Genomic DNA, 17,530 nt, shown 5'->3' with positions numbered 1-17,530 from the left:
TAATCAAAGGGAGGAGGAAGAAGTACAAAAATATAATTAGTTCCATCCCTTGTTTTCTATCATATTTCACATACATAAAAAAAAAACATTGGCAGGTTATTTATACACAAAATGAATCCCAAAGCAAAAGCAGACAGAACAAAAATAATTAAAATTTTCTTCTGTATCTCATGACAACTGGGGCTTCTTCTAATTCATCTTCACTTGTGTCCATGCACCAAACAGCAGGTCAGAGTACCCACCCTTTTTGGAGTCCTTGGAAGAAGTGCTGGAGAGCGCTCCTTCTGGGGACTCCATCGTTCTGCTGGGTGACTTCAATGCTCACGTGGGCAATGACAGTGAGACCTGGAAGGGCGTGATTGGGGGAACGGCCCCCCCAATCAGAACCCGAGCGGTGTTCTATTACTGGACTTCTGTGCTCGACATGGATTGTCCAAAGTGAACACCATGTTCAAGCATAAGAGTTTTTCCCACGTCCTGAAGGGGGCGGGGGACATTGAGTCTGAGTGGACCATGGACCTCCATTGTTGAGGCAGCCGACCGGAGCTGTGGCCGTAAGGTGGTCGGTGCCTGTTGTAGCGGCAACCTGCTGGTGGACACCTGCGTTGAGGGATGCCATCAAGCTGAAGAAGAAGTCCTATCAGGCCGTTTTGACAGGTACCGGATGGCCAAGCGGAAGGCGGCCTCTGCAGTTTGGCAAGGCCATGGAGAATGACTTCCGGACGGCCTTCTGATCCACCATCAACACTGTTTACAGTGGAGACGGCATGCTGCTGACCTCGTAATTCGTAATTTTTTGGAAAAACTGTACCTCTTTTTCTGCCTGACTTTTCAAAGTGTCCAACTTGTGCTTGCGAAATTCAGTCCCTTTTTGCTCATGCTTGGAATTGAACTGCTTCTCACAATTGGTTGATTACGGTTTTGGTTATTTAAAGTAAAGTGTTGATAACTCGTTTCTCAGGATTGCCTGAGCCCACATATGCAAATCGGCAAAGTAAATACAAAACTCTCTCCTCAATAACCTTTGGTCGGTCGCCATGGTCTGTCACCACCATTAAATAAACAAGTAAAACAAACAGATAACTTGTGAGGTGGGGCATAGTCCACCCAAAGACATCATTGCCTTCTTTTGATAAACATATAACAATAAAATACTAGATAGATAGATAGATAGATAGATAGATAGATAGATAGATAGATAGATAGATAGATAGATAGATAGATAGATAGATAGATAGATAGATAGATAGATAGATAGATAGATAGATAGATAGATAGATAGATATTGGTGATTTTGTAGTTGCCAAAATAAAGAAATCAAATACAACAAGAAAAATAACCTGTGCTCGATGACGCAGATACAACATGTCAAAAAGTCGATGACGTAATACGCACGATCCAAATTTCGCAGTTTTCAGACTCTTGTACCGTATGCGCTGGATCGCCATGCACTTCTCCTAGGTTGGCACTTCACTAAGGGACGCCGGGTGTAATGCAAAGTGTGAGCATTTGGATAGGGCCTTGTATTAATCGGTCTCGTTTTCCACATCCAATATGGCGGCGATGTCGACGTATAAGTCAGCTTTCAATTGGAATCAAATGTGCCATTCGACATGAGTGTACGGAGTACGAGAGGGATCTGAGAGAATAAGTTTGCTTTAATTCATGAAATATTTTACAAGAATCAAGCAATAGGCATATATGGGACTACTTGGGGGGAACAGGGTCAGAGGAGAGGTTTTACGTTTTTAGGTTTTTTTTATCTGCCACGCGAACGATCCACACTCCAGTCCGTTAGGTGGCGGCAATGTACCCTGACGTTAGATGCCAACAGCCAATCAAAATCACAAGAAAAAAATCAGACACATTCCAGACTTTGACAGAAGACGTGGATTTTGTTGCTCTCCGTTACACCGCTAAATATGCCGTTTGTCGAATTGCAGAGCAATTTACCAGCAAGCTCATTCCCGGCGGAGTTTCTGAAAAAGCTATGTACATTCGCTGCGGATGTTTTGGGAAAGCCACTTAACGTGAGTAATGCTACAATTTAGCACTGCAGGAAAAAAGTCGTAATAACATTCTAACATATCATCCTTGTAAAAGTTAGTCGTTTCAACACCCCCACTGTCATCAATCAAATTTTCCCAGTTTTAAAAAAAAGATTAATACAATATTTGGCCCAATGTATGTGTTAATAACACTAAATTTAACAGTGAAACTATTCAACAAGAAATGGAATCCTTCTCTTTCCACTGAACTAAGCGGGCGCATGTCTTTACACATAACACAATCTTTTTTTTTTTTTTTCGACCCACCGTGAGTTTGATGGAAATTCGGCCAGGTTTTAATCAATTTTAAATCAATGATATGAATGATTTATCTTTAATCAATGATATAAATTATTTGTCTGCCAAATTCTTTCTTACAGAGAATGCACTTGATTGTGAAGCCGGGGTTACCAATGATGATGGCAGGAACTTGCACTCCCTGTGTGGTGTTGTCGATATCTGCAATCGGGGTAACCGACACTGCTGACAAGAATAAGGAGCACAGTGCCAAGCTCTTTGAGTTTCTAACCAGAGAGCTTGCTCTGACTGAAGACAGGTGTGTACCAGAGTTTATCGTATTTCCTGCAACATAAGGCGCACTTAAAAGCCTTTCGTTTTCTCAACAAACGAAGGTGTGCCTTTTATAAGGTGCGCCTTTTGTGTGGACCGAATTCCAAAATCTGTAAAGTTGTTTTGCAATCACTGTTTATAGATTTGGTTAATGCTTGACTCCTTTTTATTCTTATTCACAGGATTACCCTTCAGTTCCACAGTTTGCAGCCTCACCAGGTTGGAAAGGCTGGAACAGTTATGAGCTTTCTATAAAGCACAGTCTGTAAATGTGAGACAAAAAAAAAAGTTTTAAGCAGTTGATATAAGTTTGATTCAAAATGTTGTGTGAACAAAGAATATTAAAAAGTGTTCAACACCTAAAAACTCAACACCTGTGTTTGTGCGTGTGTGCGCATGATATGACTGAAAGACTCCTTTATATATTTATATATTTAAAAGCAGAGACACACTCAAATAAATAAATATAAAAATATAAAATACTTCAATCACTAAAGGCATAGGAAAAAGCATTGTTTATAATCTGAACTTAAAAGTATTCACGCATGATTATACCTCTATTATTCGACTCGTAAATCAGGACTTTCAATTAACTTCAAATGCATCAGCTCTGATTTGGGCACGCATCACGTTTACTAATCTGACCTACTGCAGTTGCCGTAGTTAGATTTCAAAGATGGCCGACGTCAGCGCCCGCCCCTCTACAGACAGAATCGTTGACAATACACAACCATCATTCCAACTAACCTCTTCACGTGTCTGTGTTCTCTCTTTGTGCTTTGAAATTCTCAGCCAAGTTAACTCAAATTAGCCCGCAAGCGAAACGTGGTTGGACAGAGGTGGGGAAGTGTTGGGATAGTAGAGTGAAAATGCGTGCCAGGACCACAGCAAAGTACGCGGAGGAATTTTGTGCAACAAAAGAGGAAAAGGACCGTCATCATCTACGACCTGAAACTCTTTGGCAGCAGCCTCGTGTTGTGTTAATCAGAGCAGGTTTGTACACGTCTTTCTCTCACTTGCTTAAGAAATCTGGTTTTTATTTTTAGGAGAATCCTACTGCATATTATAGACAGAATAACGAGAATAAGACTAAAGAAGGAATGCAATACGATATTGATTTATGTAAAGAAGGAATGCAATACGATATTGATTTATGTAACGCTTTCATAACGACTTTGCCGTGACGTATCGCTTTACAAAAACAAAGTAACCACGCTGTTAAAGAATATTGTTTTTATAAACGAGGCATACACTCTGGTCTTGATTCACGTTTTATTCACGTTGCCGTGGTACACTTAATGCTGTCATGCTCACCTGAACTGTAACCGGAAGTGTCCGATCTGAAAATGTTCCCCGTTCCATCAACAGTTCCCAGTTGCCCAACTATAAACCCTTTGGTTTGTCCTGGCTCAACAGATGTGATGTAATATATTTTAAAAAAAGGTTATAGAAAACAGAGAAATCTGAACGAAGTAAAAAAAAATAGCCCCTCAAAACGATCATAACAGTATCTCTGCAGCACCTGGAGGGATATATATTAAACTTTTCTACACTCCTGGAGACTCCAAATACACAAGAAAATTATTTTAAAAGCCAAAAAAAGTCGATTTTCGAAGATGTGTTCAAGCAGTAACGTGGTAATTATTAATCATTTGGCTCTCCCAATAACGTTTGTTGTAAATGTAAATCACATTACATGCATGTTTGTGTTTGCAGATATCAGTGAAGATTTTGGTCCTGAGCAGCAGAAGCCAGAGCGCCTTCACATTAAAGAGGAAGAGGAGGACAAAGAGATTGCCCACGTTATTCAGCAAAAAGACAAAGTGCATCCTGTCATTAAAACAGATGACGTGGAGTCCGAGCAATTTTACATAAAAGAGGAGGAAGAAGACCTCTACGACATTAAAAAGGAGAAGGAAGAAGAGGATATCTACAGCGTGCTCTCTTTGAAGAGTATAGATGAGGACAAAGTACATCCTGTCATTAAAACAGATGACGTGGAATCAGAGCAATTTCACATAAAAGAGGAGAAAAATGACCTCTACGACATTAAAAAGGAGAAGGAAGAAGAGGATATCTACAGCGTGCTCTCTTTGAAGAGTATAGATGAGGGTCGTCGTGAGATGGACAAAGGGGCGGAGCCTCCAAGAAGCAGCTTAAGTCAACAAATGACAACAGAAAATAAAGGAGACCACTGTGGAGGATTGCAAGCAGGCCTCTTATCTCCAGCATCAGATTGTGATGACATGTCACATGCTCCTAGCGCTGAAGGTGACTGTGATATTGTATACCAGTCCGAAAGCAAACAATGGAAATGTTCTCGGTGTTGGAAAATGTTCGCTCATAAAACGAGTTTCAAACGACACATACTAATACACACAGGCGAGAAACCATTTTGCTGCTCAGTTTGTGGCCAAACATTTTTTCAGAAAGGAAACTTAAACCAGCACACAAGAATCCACACTGGTGAGAAACCATTTTCCTGCTCGGTTTGTGGCCAAAGATTCTCTCATAAGGGACACTTAAAAGCACATGCAAGAACACACACTGGTGAGAAACCTTTTTCTTGCTCAGTTTGCGGCCAAACTTTCTCACAGAAGGTAGGCTTAAAAAAACACACAAGAACACACACTGGTGAGAAACCATTTGCCTGCCCATTTTGTGGCCAAAGATTCTCGGATAAGGCAAACCTAGAAAAACACAGAAGAACCCACACTGGTGAGAAACCTTTTTCTTGCTCTGTTTGTGGCCAAAGATTCTCTCACAGGGGAAACTTAAAAATACACACAAGAAGCCATACTGGTGAGAAACCCTTTTCCTGCTCAGTTTGTGGCCAAAGATTCTCTCAGAAGGGAAGCTTAAAAGTACACACAAGAACCCACACCGGTGAGAAACCTTTTACCTGCTCAGTTTGTGGCCACAGATTCTCTCAGAAGGGAGGCTTAAAAATACACACAAGAACCCACACTGGCCAAAAACCTATTTCCTGCTAACTTTGTGAACAAAGATTCCCTCATAAGGGTCACTTAGACACAACAATCCACACTGGTGAGTAATTTTTTGCCTGCCAAATTTGTGGCCAAAGATTCCCGCATTCGCCTCTTAAGGATCAAGGATAATTATATTCTGTTTCTTTTTATTCATCACAGCGAAACGTTCAAGTTTTAGTTAATGAATTTAAAAATATACGAAACTGTCATCGGGGTGGGAATAGTTTTGGATTCTTAATTATAGTTTGTTTTGGTTTTAGTTGTACGTTTAGTTATTGGTTTATAGAGGTTCGTGTTTTTTTGTTTTGTTTTACAAAAATGATTTGGTCAAGGTTGAAGATGTGCGCGCATCAAACCAAATCAAATAGTTGCACTTCAAATTTCAACTGTCATACAGTGTCCTTTGTTAAATTGATTTATTAAAATTAGCTTTTGAGGTAACCAAAATGGACATTTTGTGACAAAGTTTATCACGTGAAAGTATTTCTATGAGCTTTTATTTTGCTTCGTCTTCATCTGCTGTCTGCCACCAGATTGACTTTGCGAATGAAAATATGTACATAACGGCCTAATCTGGATGAATGAATGAAAATAATTTGGGACTCTCACTTGCTACGGTTGTGTATCGCCTGCTGGCCAATAAAGTGTTCTTTGTTCGCTTGTCAGCAGTCTTATTGCCTGTCGCAGTTGGAAGTCAGACGTAAGTGTTTGGGGGCTTTGTGTTCTGATGGGGTAGTTCTCACATACCGTGTGGGCAAAAGAGACTGAAGTTTGTGATGCGAGGTAGCACCATCCATATTTGGTAAATAATGAATTTGGTAAATGAAAACAAAACTGACCTGTCATCAACGTGTGAGTCCGCCAAAATCACGAGATCACTCCGCCAGCCCCTTTAAAACAAAATTTACACAAATAATTCACAATGATCACTTTTAATGTGATAGAAGTGATTTTTTTATTCCTGGATTTTATAAAATGAACAAAATACATTTTTAAGACCTAACTTACCCCACACAGTAGGTGTCGGTAATGCACATTGAAGCTGGTGCCACCTCGCCGTAAAACAAAACGAAGAAGAAAAAATGACGTATCTTCTCGTTCACGAACGAGTCCATGTGATTTCCTCATTAAGTGCACCTGCGTGAAAAGTTTTAGCTCCCGAGAACGTGAAAATGAGCTAAATGTTTTCACGCAGGTGTGTTTAACGAGGGTAACTTGGAAAACATATTGGAACACGGCCCCGAGGACTAGAGCTTGACACGTGACGTTTGACCATGATATTTCCCTAATAAAGTGGCCTGTTATTAGGTACACTTGAAAATGGTGGTGTACCTAATGGAGTGTCCGTGTGATTAAGTGCACCTGCGTGAAAAGTTTTAGCTACCGAGAACGTGAAAATGAGCTAAATCTTTTCACGCAGGTGCACTTAACGAGGGAATCTAAAAACAAGGAATAAAACACCATACAAGTTTTAGCATAAATGTTTATTAAAATAATAATAAAAGTAAATTTCAAACCCGCAATCTAATGTGAAATTGCAGTAGATATATTGGATAACAATATTTAGGCGTGTATACACGTTATTTAAAAACTACTATAAGTGTTATAAAATCAAGATTACCCAAAGAGAAGCATAATTTCCCCACTGTTGCATAACGGCGCATCCTTTCATGCAATAAAGTTAGTCGTTAGCTTGGAGAAAACGAGCACAAAAGAAGTGGCGTTTCAGTGAGTGGTTCACCTTAGGAAGTGATTCATTCACTCTCGTTCACTGAAAAAAGTTTGAACGAATCGTTCACTTAGGAGCCAACACTAGCGGAGAATATCACCGCCAAGGCTAATGTGCGCTCTGCTCAACGTGAACGATGACTAATGTGTCTACTGTGCTGTGCAGTGAATGGGTGAGGGCGCCCTCTGTTGGTTGCTCATTGGATGAACATGGCGCCTAGAAGCGGGTGGATACGGACGCCCCTTTACTGGTGATGGACATAGAATTCCCGATGCCGTCAAATCCGTTATCAAAGCCGAATCCGAAAGCTGGATAAAGTGGCTGCGTGAAGGTGGCGTGGTAGGTGTGGAGGAGTCTCCTACCCCCTGAAGTCAATTCGAAGAAGGACAGCACGCCGCGGGGATGGTCCACGAACACGCCCACCCTTCCGGACGCCGGTGCGGGAGAAGCTGCGAGGCTCAGTGTCTTGTCCAGGTGACGCACAGAGTAGCTGCCGTCGTCTTCGCACGTCAGCGCCCAGGAAGCTTCCGTGGCGCCCAGACACACATCGTCACCCTCCCCGACTCGCCGGATCCCGTCGTAGGTCACAGCCACGTAGACCTTCCCCTCCACGTCCACCTCCCAGTAGCAGCGTCCACTCAGTCCGCTCGTGCAAAGAACCTGACGCCAATGAGTGAACCTCTGTGGGTTTTGGGGGTACAGCTGCTCCACCGGAACCACCGTCACCTTCTTGCCATGCTCTGAAATTTGGAGGCAGTTTTGAGCCGTGTCGGAGTCCAACGTGGGTCCGCACCAATCTGACAACGAGACGACAAGGCTAAAAGGTTACATCTTGAAAGTGGTCAACCATCGGAAGCGGACTCACATTTCTCGACACCGGGAATCAATCGTTCTTTGCCGCTGTAGTCCAGGCTGAAAAAAGACGCACAAGTGTCGTCAATCGATTCAGATGAGCGAGCTCCTTGGAAGATGTTTGGATCTTACCAGACGGTCTGCAGACTGCAGCGAGGATCCATTTGGACCGCCTCCAAGGCCTGCTTTCCTTCCTCTCCAGGGTGATTGTAGCTCAGATCCAGCACTTGGAGGTGGGAGGGGTTGGACCGGAGAGCTTTGGCCAGTGAAACGCATCCTCGCGTGGTGATCATGCAGCCCGAGAGCCTGCCGGAAAGGGGCAGAAAAGCGGGCGGGCCAAGCCTAAGGTTCTTTCTGGCACTCCACGGAGGTGGAGGAGAGCCCTACCCGAGAACTTGCAAGGTGCACTGCGGCTTTGCCAGTTCGGCGGCAAGCGTCTCCAGCCCGTCGTCGTACAAGTTGTTGTCGCTGAGATCCAGATCCCTCAGGTTGCAGGGCGAGCTTAGCACGGAGGCCACCATATTGCAGCTTCTCTTGTTCAGGTTGCAGTCGTTGAGCCTGAGAAGACAAGAGAGCGACTGACACGGGCACGGGTGGTTCTACGTGCTGGCTCGAGGGTACCTACAATGATTTTTGAGAAGCCTTGACCACCGGCAGCAGCATCCGGAGCCCCATCTCAGACGCAGAATAGAGCTTAAGGTCAAAGCAGCTCATGGCTTCGTCAGAAGACCGTAAGAAGAAGACCAGGGCCGACCACATGGCCATAGGTAGGTAATCCGAGGACAACCGCCCCGAGCTTAGGTATTGTTGGATCTGCTCCAGCAGGGACTCGTCCTTCAGTTCGTTCAGGCAGTAGAACAAGTTGATGTTCTTCTCGGGAGCGTTCTTCTCTATCCGTTGTTTGATCAAGCTGACCGTTTCTTCTTTGCTGTGTCTGCAGTTCTTGGGAGCCTTCAGCAGCTTACCCAGGAGGTCCTGGTTGCACTGCAAGGACAGGCCCAGCAGAAAGCGGAGGAATAAGTCCAAGTTTCCGTCACTCTTTGAGGCTTTGTGGATGGCCGCCTCGTGGACCTGAACGAGCGGCTTCTGCTTGCAAGGCGTCAACGACAACTCGGAAACACCCAGCACGTTCTTGTTGTCCTGGAACAGGCTCATCATCACGTACAGAGCAGAGAGATATTCCTGGATGGTCAGGTGGATGAACTGAAACATCATATAGCCTTGGTTTTTCTTGAGCGGGTGTACCTCCTTGAAGACCCTGGTGAAGACTCCCGAGTGTTTTGCAGCCTGCAGGTAATTCAAGCCGCTTTCCCTCAAGTCGCTCTCGTAGAAGATCTGCTGCTTTTTCATCAGTTGCTGAAAAGCCAGCTTGGCCAGCGCTTTGACGTACTTGATGCTCTCCTGTTTCTCTCGCTCCTTTGACTTTCCCAGGTGATAGAGGAGGAACTTTGTGTACAACTCGGTCAGGGTTTTGGGCAGCTCCACCTCCTTTTCGGTGTCCAGATAATCTTGGAGAACAGTGGCGGTGAGCCAGCAGAAGATGGGCATGTGGCACATGATGAAAATGGTGCGGGACTTCTGGATGTGTTTGATGATGTCCTCCTCATCCGGGAATCTCTTCCTGAAGTAGTCCAGCTTCTGGGAGTCGCTGAAGCCTTTCACCTCGGTTCTGCCATCCACGAGGTGTGGTGGGATATCGTGGGCCGCCTGGGGCCGCGTGGTGATCCAAACCCGGGCGCATGGAAGCAGATTCCCCTTGATGAGATGTGCCAGGAGAACCTCCATGCGGTAGGCTTGGGTCACATCCAGGTCCACCTTGCTCTTGTCGCTAAGGTCCAGTTTGAGGCGGCACTCGTCCAGGCCGTCCAGCACAAACAAAATCTTGATGCTGCTGCTTTGGAAGTCGAGCTTGCCCGAGGCTTGCAGCCCGACCAAGATAACGTTCAGCATCTCGACGCTCATGGCCTTGCTCTCCAAGACGAAGTGGCGGATGAGCTCTGCCAGCGAAAAGCTTTTCTTCTTCTCCAAGTTCAACTCGCGGAAGGTGAAAGGAAAGATGAAGTCAACGTCTCTGTTGGATTTCCCGCTGGCCCAGTCCAGCACAAACTTGCGCACCAGGAAGGTTTTCCCGATGCCCGCGAAGCCCACGGTGAGCAGCCTGCGGACGGGCTTCCCGCTTTCGAAGATGTCGCACGGCTCGATGGACTTCTCCTTGGCCACGCTGCACATCTCCATCAGAAGGACCTCGTGCTGGTTGTCGGGGAGAGCGGCGCCACCGCGGGTAATGTAGAGCTCGGTGTAGACGTCCTCCAGACGCAACTGCTGGCTGGGCTCCGTATCGCCCTCGGGAGCGTTGACATAAGTCACCTGCAGGTTGTCTTGCAGCTCCCGCTTGAATTTGCTGATCTGGTCGTCATCCACTGAGAAGACGGTACCTGAGGGCACATGGGGGACACGTGAGGGAGTAGAAGGTGATCCTGTGTCGCAAACATGTCTTTAGGCCTGGCCGCAAGCGTGCTGCACCAATGCCGCCGCTTCCACTCAAACATATAAACACGGGAGCCTGAAGGAGGCCACTGAAGGAGGCAGGTGAAGGAGGCAACTGGGCTCATCTTAGCGGTTGGACAGCTCAACTTACTTGTTTTATGCAAGCCACGGGCCTTGTCCCTCCTGGCCATCACCATGTTTCTCCTTCCACGCTCGCGGGCATCTGCAAACACGTTGAAGATTCAGGTGAAGGGCTTGCTTGCAGATTGGGACGGGCTCCTCGGGGTATTCCAGAAAGGAGGTTCTTCATCACACAGAAGCTAAGCCAGAGCTGTTGAGCAACTCTGAGTTTGTTTCAGCAGTCGTGTGCATCATTTGAGAGTTTTCAGGTAAGATACTTTCTGGAAGACCTCCACCAGAAGCCACGTTGGCGTGCGACAACCTCACCTTACCTTTGATTTGCGCCGCGCCGCTGCGCAGCTTCTCGGCAAGGTTGTGGTTGTCCATCTTCTCCAGAATCTTTATGGCCTCCTTCACAGCATTCTTGCCATGCTTCTTTGCCAGCTGTTCGGCGATGTCCACCTTGTCTGCGTTTGGGCCAATGCTCCCGGGCAGGTGCATATGGAACTTGAAGACCTTGAAGTCATCCGGTACCAGATCATCGAGCGTAGCGCACAGCAGCTCCTTGCTCTCGTTATCGAGAGCCATCTTTCCCGCATGGAGGAGCGGCAGATCTGTTTTACGACTTCTTTTATGGCCGTACTGGAAATCGGGTTCGTAAAGTTATTTGGCTGGCATTGATCAGATTTGCGTCACCGCGTGGACGGGCTCCGTGTTCTCACCTCCTCGATGGGGTGTTTGAATTAACTTTTGATCAAGAGGAAACCTGAAATGAGTGTGAGGCAAAGGGATAAGCGACAACCACAATAGCATCCCGCATCTAAAGGTCGCCCGCCCGATTTCCCTACAAGATGCCAGTGGAGGCCAAAGTCTGCTCTTTTTACGACATTCCACATGCACAGCGGCTCCTTCCTGGTCCTCAAGGCTGTTTGACAATGACTTTGCTGCTGGGTTCTCTTCCTTATTGTTACATTACCTAAAGAAGTACCATATTGACCCGAATATAAGATGTGTTTTTTGCATTGAAATAAGACTGAAAAAGTGGAGGTTGTCTTACATTTGGGTTCTGGACATTATACCCATTAAGAACGCTGGATGGTGCCAAATATCTTTAAAGCAAATTGTGAACTTAACTCATCAGGTCAAAGCGAACCCCTGTCACGAACAATAAAAATAGAAATAGCGGTAGCACGACGAAGAAAAATAAAAAATAGCAGTAAGATCGAAAAGAGAAGAAAATAAGAGAAGAGATAACAAAAAATGGAAAAACCAGAAGACATTCATTTACAAATGTGATTGCACTTTAGTTTACATATTTAAATGTTCAGCTATTAAGACAGTTTTTGCATGATTTGAATGAGGCAAAATAACATGCTTTTTCTCTTGAACATATTGTTATCATCATTTCTTTCTGTAATTGTTTGTATAAAAATTTAATTTGGTGTTCTCAAGTTGTTTTTTCAAACGAGTCTTGAAAAAGAAGCGTCGTCTTATATTCGGTCCAATACGGTAACTGACCGTCCTCAAATTTTAATCAAACTAAATAACTGACAACTTATCGAGAAACTGACCTACTAACCGACCGAGCGAGCGACTGAAAGCTGAAAAACCGACATGCGGACCGAGTGAAATGTCTGACCAATTGCCAAACAAGCTAACAAATCGTCTTTAGACTAACCGAGCGACTCGCTCGCTAACTAACTCACTGAATAACGTGACTAGTCCTTTTCAACAGCAATTCTATGCGTCAAACAAAAGAAAGAAAACTCACATCCACTTCACGTTCTCCTTCGTGTCGTCTCGTCTCAACGTGTGAGCGAGCACCTTGCGAGGCGAAGTCCTCGTCGCTGTGGTAACCAAAGGTCAAACCACCTGTCCCGCCCAATTCATTTGTAGCTATTGCAGCATTGGGAGCGGCCTCTAGGCGGCGCCAAAGCACCGCTGAGCGCCCATTACCTGAGGTGCGGGCTGACTGAATCTGCTGGAGGCGGGGCATCAACCAGTTGGAACGGGGGGGGGGGGTGATCTAACAAGACCACGCCCCCCACCCCTCCTCCCGTGTGAGTAGAGCCGCAGCGCAGATGGTTTCGGATTGACTACCCGCCCTCCGAAGATCGCGTGGACGTCGACAAACTGAGAGCACGCAGGTAACTGAAGATACGACATGACGTCACCGCGCTCTTTCAATGACCTTTTGGACCCTGGGTGGAAAACTTAATATTGCTTTTATTATGCGTTTTATCAATTAGAAAGAGTCTTTGCGGTGCAATCATCAATTCTTGCCCCCTATCTTTATTGAGTGTTTGTAGTTAAAAAAAAAGTGTCTTGTGGAGAGAAAGTTTGGGGATCATTCTTCTTTGAGATGACCAACTAACGTGATGGTTATTGTATTTTTTTTGCTGCATAGTCATGTCGGACCGCCAGCTCTTCCTCGTCTTCATGCTTGTCCCCGCCGCTATGACGCTGGACTTTCGTTACCACAGCAACCGCGAGATAGAGCATTACCTTCTTCAAGTCAACGCTTCCAATCCAGACATTGCGCACCTGTACAGCATCGGACGCTCGGTCGCAGGTACCCACTCAGTTTCCGTCACCGTGGCGATCGTGACACGGACTGGTTTGTGCGATCACTTAACCTGATTGTAAACTCGACTTCATCTAATCCACCGTGTTTTGATCTGGCCAATCACACACACGCACACACTGTGTCTTGGATTAACTCAGATTAGCGTGTATGGGTGCCTCAGCCATCGAGCAAGTTTCACATGAGCACCCAAAGTGTTCCAAAAGCGCATGACGAATGACAATCCCGTGGTGTCTATGCGGCAGGTCAACAGCTGTGGGTGTTGGCTTTGGGTCTGAGCCCCCACCGTCACACAATTGGGATCCCCGAGTTCAAGTATGTGGCCAACATGCATGGAAATGAGGTGAGCCAACACACACACACATTTAGAGGGTCCCTCCCTGCAGACAGGAAGTGAGTCGAAAGGAGATCCACAAAAGCCTGTCACAAGCCAACACATTCTGTTTTGTCTATTTCCACAAAGTAAATAAATGGCGTCAGTGGAGTGTGTCGGCTCAGAGAAAAAGACCTTTGACCTGACAGCACCGGCATGTAGACATTCACAGCAGGAATGCGGCCAACTTGTGGAAAAGTTCAGCCCGATCAAGTGAGCGGCCAACCGTAGCAGGGCCGCTAAGCATTAAGTGAGCGGTTGCCTTGGTAGCTCAGGGCCAAGTGACGACAAAACCGTTTCAAGCGAGATGGCGGCTGTGGTTGTGTAACGGAGAGCGTGAGATGCGCTGGGCGTGTTTGTTTGTTCTGTTTTGTTTGCCGTCGTTAAACAGTGCAGTTTTTGGTTTTTGGGGCCTCCAATGTTTTGACTTGATGGCTGCCAGTAAGCTGAGCCGTTGATTGGGGGCCGGTTTCCTGTTTTGTCGAGGTTTATTTTCTCAGCATCCTCTTGAGCTGCATGACAAACATTCCAACGTCCTGTTTTGCTCATCATGGACCAGCACACGATCATTCCTGCTGGATTTTCGTTTTGTTTTTTTTGTCTCTGAGGTGAGGGGCTTGGTCTTGTTTCAATCTGCGTGCCCTGCTACTTTGGTCCTATGTTGATTCGCTGAGAGACAGAAGGGGCGGGGCCATCTGACAGCTCAGGGAAGATGGAACATGCAACCTGTGACGGTGTCGTGCGTGCGCGTTAGCCCATCACCCTGGCAACCGGCCGGATGGCCGCAGGGCACTCGGTCCAGCCCCGACACGTTTGCACCTTTCCCACCCTTCTCGCCTTCCACGTCCATTCATCCGCTCTCGTCCGGGCTGGCTGACGACTTTTCCGCACCCTCCTCCCGGCGTCTTTGTCTCAGAGACGAATTTTTCGCATTCCCACGCTATTGCCACTCCATAGCAGAAGGCGGCGCTGTGACCTGTTTGATCAGTGACAAGCTGAATTTCCACGTGTGAAGGTTCTGGGCCGCGAGCTGCTTCTGCAGCTAGTGGCCGACCTGGTGCGTGGTTACCGTGGCAACGAGAGCTGGGCCATGCAGATTCTGAACAGCACGCGTGTCCACTTCCTGCCCACGATGAACCCGGACGGCTTCGACCGGGCTGACAGCGACTGCTACCTCAGCCAAGGAAGGTAGATGCGCCCACACCCCGTGCAACGTATGCGCACCGCTCACGGCAGACACAAACGCGTCCCCTTGCTGCTTTTGCTGCTGCCCTCTACCTGTCACCATCAATACTGCAGTGTAATGAGAACATCAAAAAAGCACAACACATTGGTTCCACTCGTGACTGTGTGTGCATTCGTGCGTCAGGTTCAACCATAATGGCGTGGACCTGAATAGAAACTTCCCTGATGCCTTCGCTGATCCACCAGGGCAGCATGACACGGACGACGATAGCGGCAGAGAGGCCGAGGTCAGCCGGCCTGTTACTCTGCGAGTGGGCGTGCTCGGCCGCACCTGCGCCATTGTGCCTCTGATTTTGCGTTTGTGGCAGCAGGTGCGGGCCGTGATAGGCTGGTTGAAGACGGAGACGTTTGTCCTCTCGGCCAACCTCCACGGCGGCGCCCTGGTGGCCAGCTACGCTTACGACAACAGCGGTAAGCGCGCTCAAGTCACGCCTTCACACGCATGCGACAAACGTGTTTGAGGCGTGTTTAGGTAGCGAGCTGGCGGGTCAGGCCAGCTTGACGCCCGATGACGACGTCTTTGTCCACCTGGCCAAGGTGTACTCGGCCAACCATGCCAGCATGCACCAGGGGGGGCGCTGTGTGGACCAGGGACCCTTTAAGGATGGTATCACTAACGGCTACCAGTGGTACCCGGTCTCGGGTCAGTGCCCGCTCGAGTAGCTGCGATCGGAACCTGGCGGTCCTCAGAATGAGCGGCTTGGCGTGCGTATGTGTGGGCAGGCGGTATGCAGGACTACAACTATGTGTGGGCTCAGTGCCTGGAGGTGACGCTGGAGTTGTCATGCTGCAAGTTCCCTCCGGCCGAGGAGCTGGTTGCCTTGTGGGCTGACAACAGGAGGAGTCTGCTGGCCTTCATCCGCCAAGTCCACTTGGGTAAGGGAGGTCCTCGACCCACGCCGGGCGCTCCTACTCATTGACTCTGTGTGTTCAGGGGTCAAAGGACGTGTGCTAGATGGGTCGGGGGTGGCCGTGCGCAACGCCGTGGTGGAGGTGACCGGTCGCCGCAACATGCAGCCCTTCACGACCAACAAACACGCGGAATACTACAGACTGCTGCTGCCGGGCAACTACACGTTCACTGTTAAGCGCGCGCACGCACACACTTGGGTGCACACACTTCCTGTATCTCAATGTTTGTGTGCATCCTCCCCCCACCTCCAGGTGAGCTATCCCGGCCACGAGGTACTGACGGAGACTTTTTTCATCCCTTTCGGCCCAGAGCGAAACTCGGCCCTGAGGCACGACTTTGTGTTGCGTCGCTTCGCCACGGCAACGGATGACCCCATGGTCTCAACCACCGGGCCTTCGTCGTCGTCGGCGCCATGGACGATGGCGCCGCTCGGGACGGCCCTTGTGTTGCAGCGCTTGATCAGCTGATGGTCTTTGCGATGGGGAGGGGGGGATGATTGGAAGCCGAGGAGGACAGCGAGAGAGAGAAGTCATCGACGACGACGTCTTCCCGCTCGCTCGACGGCCTGGAGAGGGCGTGGCTGAGGGGGTAACGGGACTGGTTGTTCTAGCTGTCGGGGAGCGGCTCCACGGTGAAGAAGTCCTCCCATTTCGATGGCTCGCCGCAAGAACTTCCCGTTTGACCGAGCCATTTAGTCTGGTCTTCGTTGCTTTGCTGGTCCTCCTCGCTGTCGTCATCGTCGAGGGACTCTATGAAGTTATTGCTGCGCTGCTCGTTGCTGGGGTCGTGTGCGACGAGCCACAGTGAGTCCTCCTCGGCGGTGGCGTGGGGCGCTCTGTGCACACACAAGCTAACAGGAGGCTCAATGTGGACGCACAAGCATGCAAAAATTTGAGAATTTTGACAGTGCATGTTACGTAATCGACTTTCCTCGTGTTGGATCTGCAACATCAAATTTCTCTCGTTTGGCAATTTTGCTACTTAAAAATAATTTTAAAAGTTTAGCAAAGTTGTAGTTGTGTTGTTGTGCCAATACCAACGCAATGGGCTTTGCTTTTCATGATGTAAAGTATTTTATTTTCTGAAAATGTTTCAAAATCAGGCTCCACTAACCTGCCAAAACAAAGTTCATTTAATAATCATCACACTGTAGAGTAAAAAAAAAAAAAAAAAAAACGGGTGGGGGCATGATCACAGACAAAATAAAAAGAACACCGGGGCCAATAAACAAAACAATTCAAAATGGCCTCTCATCCAAAGTGTGTTGATTTTTTTTTTTTTTAAATGTTTTTTTTTTTTTTGCTGGACTATTTACATGCTGCCACTCGGCACCCGGCGCAAAGGAGTGCTATTAGAAAATAAGTTCTTTCAGTAATAAATACAAAAATCAAAGCAAAAAATCTTTGCAACAAATCATCTTCTGCTCTTTGTACACATTTACACGCAGAGGACCAGCCTCTTGGTCGCCTGCCTGCCCGCCAATCAAACCTCAGTTCATCCACTTGCGGCAGTTGAAGGCGCCACAGTGACAGGGAATCTTGTGCTGGTCGTCCTCCAGGTCAAACTTGTAGTCGTAGGACAGCTGACGTACACACGTGCGCGGAAGGACAGACGGCGTT

The 17,530-nt window shown here is 47.3% G+C and overlaps 5 protein-coding genes across 15 annotated transcripts in view; 3 read left to right on the top strand and 2 right to left on the bottom strand.

The window, feature by feature from the left end:
* The first annotated feature begins 1,835 nt into the window (after positions 1 to 1,835).
* ddt (D-dopachrome tautomerase) lies at positions 1,836 to 2,989 on the top strand. The gene is made up of 3 exons (XM_049748962.2): positions 1,836 to 2,030; positions 2,429 to 2,604; positions 2,801 to 2,989. The coding sequence occupies exons 1-3, from the start codon at positions 1,923 to 1,925 to the stop codon at positions 2,871 to 2,873; spliced, it is 357 nt and encodes a 118-aa protein (XP_049604919.1). The 5' UTR covers positions 1,836 to 1,922; the 3' UTR covers positions 2,874 to 2,989.
* A 293-nt stretch (positions 2,990 to 3,282) lies between these two features.
* Positions 3,283 to 6,268, top strand: LOC125985797 (zinc finger protein OZF). The gene is made up of 2 exons (XM_049748939.2): positions 3,283 to 3,611; positions 4,335 to 6,268. Exons 1-2 carry the CDS (start codon positions 3,488 to 3,490, stop codon positions 5,609 to 5,611), a joined length of 1,401 nt encoding a protein of 466 aa, XP_049604896.1. The 5' UTR covers positions 3,283 to 3,487; the 3' UTR covers positions 5,612 to 6,268.
* An 805-nt stretch (positions 6,269 to 7,073) lies between these two features.
* On the bottom strand, positions 7,074 to 12,702 carry LOC125985786 (protein NLRC3-like). The gene is made up of 9 exons (XM_049748902.2): positions 12,568 to 12,702; positions 11,519 to 11,562; positions 11,129 to 11,438; positions 10,828 to 10,899; positions 8,815 to 10,624; positions 8,577 to 8,747; positions 8,322 to 8,495; positions 8,203 to 8,249; positions 7,074 to 8,134 (listed from the first exon to the last, which is right to left on the bottom strand). The coding sequence occupies exons 3-9, from the start codon at positions 11,382 to 11,384 to the stop codon at positions 7,554 to 7,556; spliced, it is 3,111 nt and encodes a 1,036-aa protein (XP_049604859.1). The 5' UTR covers positions 11,385 to 11,438; positions 11,519 to 11,562; positions 12,568 to 12,702; the 3' UTR covers positions 7,074 to 7,553.
* Positions 12,703 to 12,791: 89 nt separating this feature from the next.
* On the top strand, positions 12,792 to 17,170 carry cpm (carboxypeptidase M). Of its 2 annotated transcripts, none has more exons than XM_068648836.1 (10): positions 12,792 to 12,943; positions 13,204 to 13,368; positions 13,626 to 13,723; positions 14,769 to 14,941; positions 15,123 to 15,225; positions 15,307 to 15,409; positions 15,471 to 15,641; positions 15,722 to 15,874; positions 15,933 to 16,081; positions 16,163 to 17,170. In XM_068648836.1, the coding sequence occupies exons 2-10, from the start codon at positions 13,206 to 13,208 to the stop codon at positions 16,376 to 16,378; spliced, it is 1,329 nt and encodes a 442-aa protein (XP_068504937.1). In that variant the 5' UTR covers positions 12,792 to 12,943; positions 13,204 to 13,205; the 3' UTR covers positions 16,379 to 17,170. The 2 variants fall into 2 exon arrangements, with proteins under 2 accessions (XP_068504937.1, XP_049604899.1); XM_049748942.2 differs by having other exon boundaries at positions 12,793 to 12,943; positions 15,310 to 15,409.
* LOC125985779 (histone-lysine N-methyltransferase 2C) overlaps positions 16,961 to 17,530 on the bottom strand; it is a 31,625-nt gene continuing 31,055 nt past the window's right edge. For all 10 annotated transcript variants that reach the window (XM_049748870.2, XM_049748873.2, XM_049748869.2 and 7 more), the window contains one exon: positions 16,961 to 17,493. In XM_049748870.2, coding sequence (XP_049604827.1) covers positions 17,401 to 17,493 — 93 coding nt within the window. In that variant the 3' untranslated portion in view covers positions 16,961 to 17,400. The remainder of the gene's footprint in view (positions 17,494 to 17,530) is intronic.

The sequence above is a fragment of the Syngnathus scovelli genome, chromosome 18 (genome assembly GCF_024217435.2).
Source record: "Syngnathus scovelli strain Florida chromosome 18, RoL_Ssco_1.2, whole genome shotgun sequence".
Taxonomy (NCBI): domain Eukaryota; kingdom Metazoa; phylum Chordata; class Actinopteri; order Syngnathiformes; family Syngnathidae; genus Syngnathus; species Syngnathus scovelli.
This window is presented reverse-complemented; position numbering and strand designations above follow the sequence as displayed.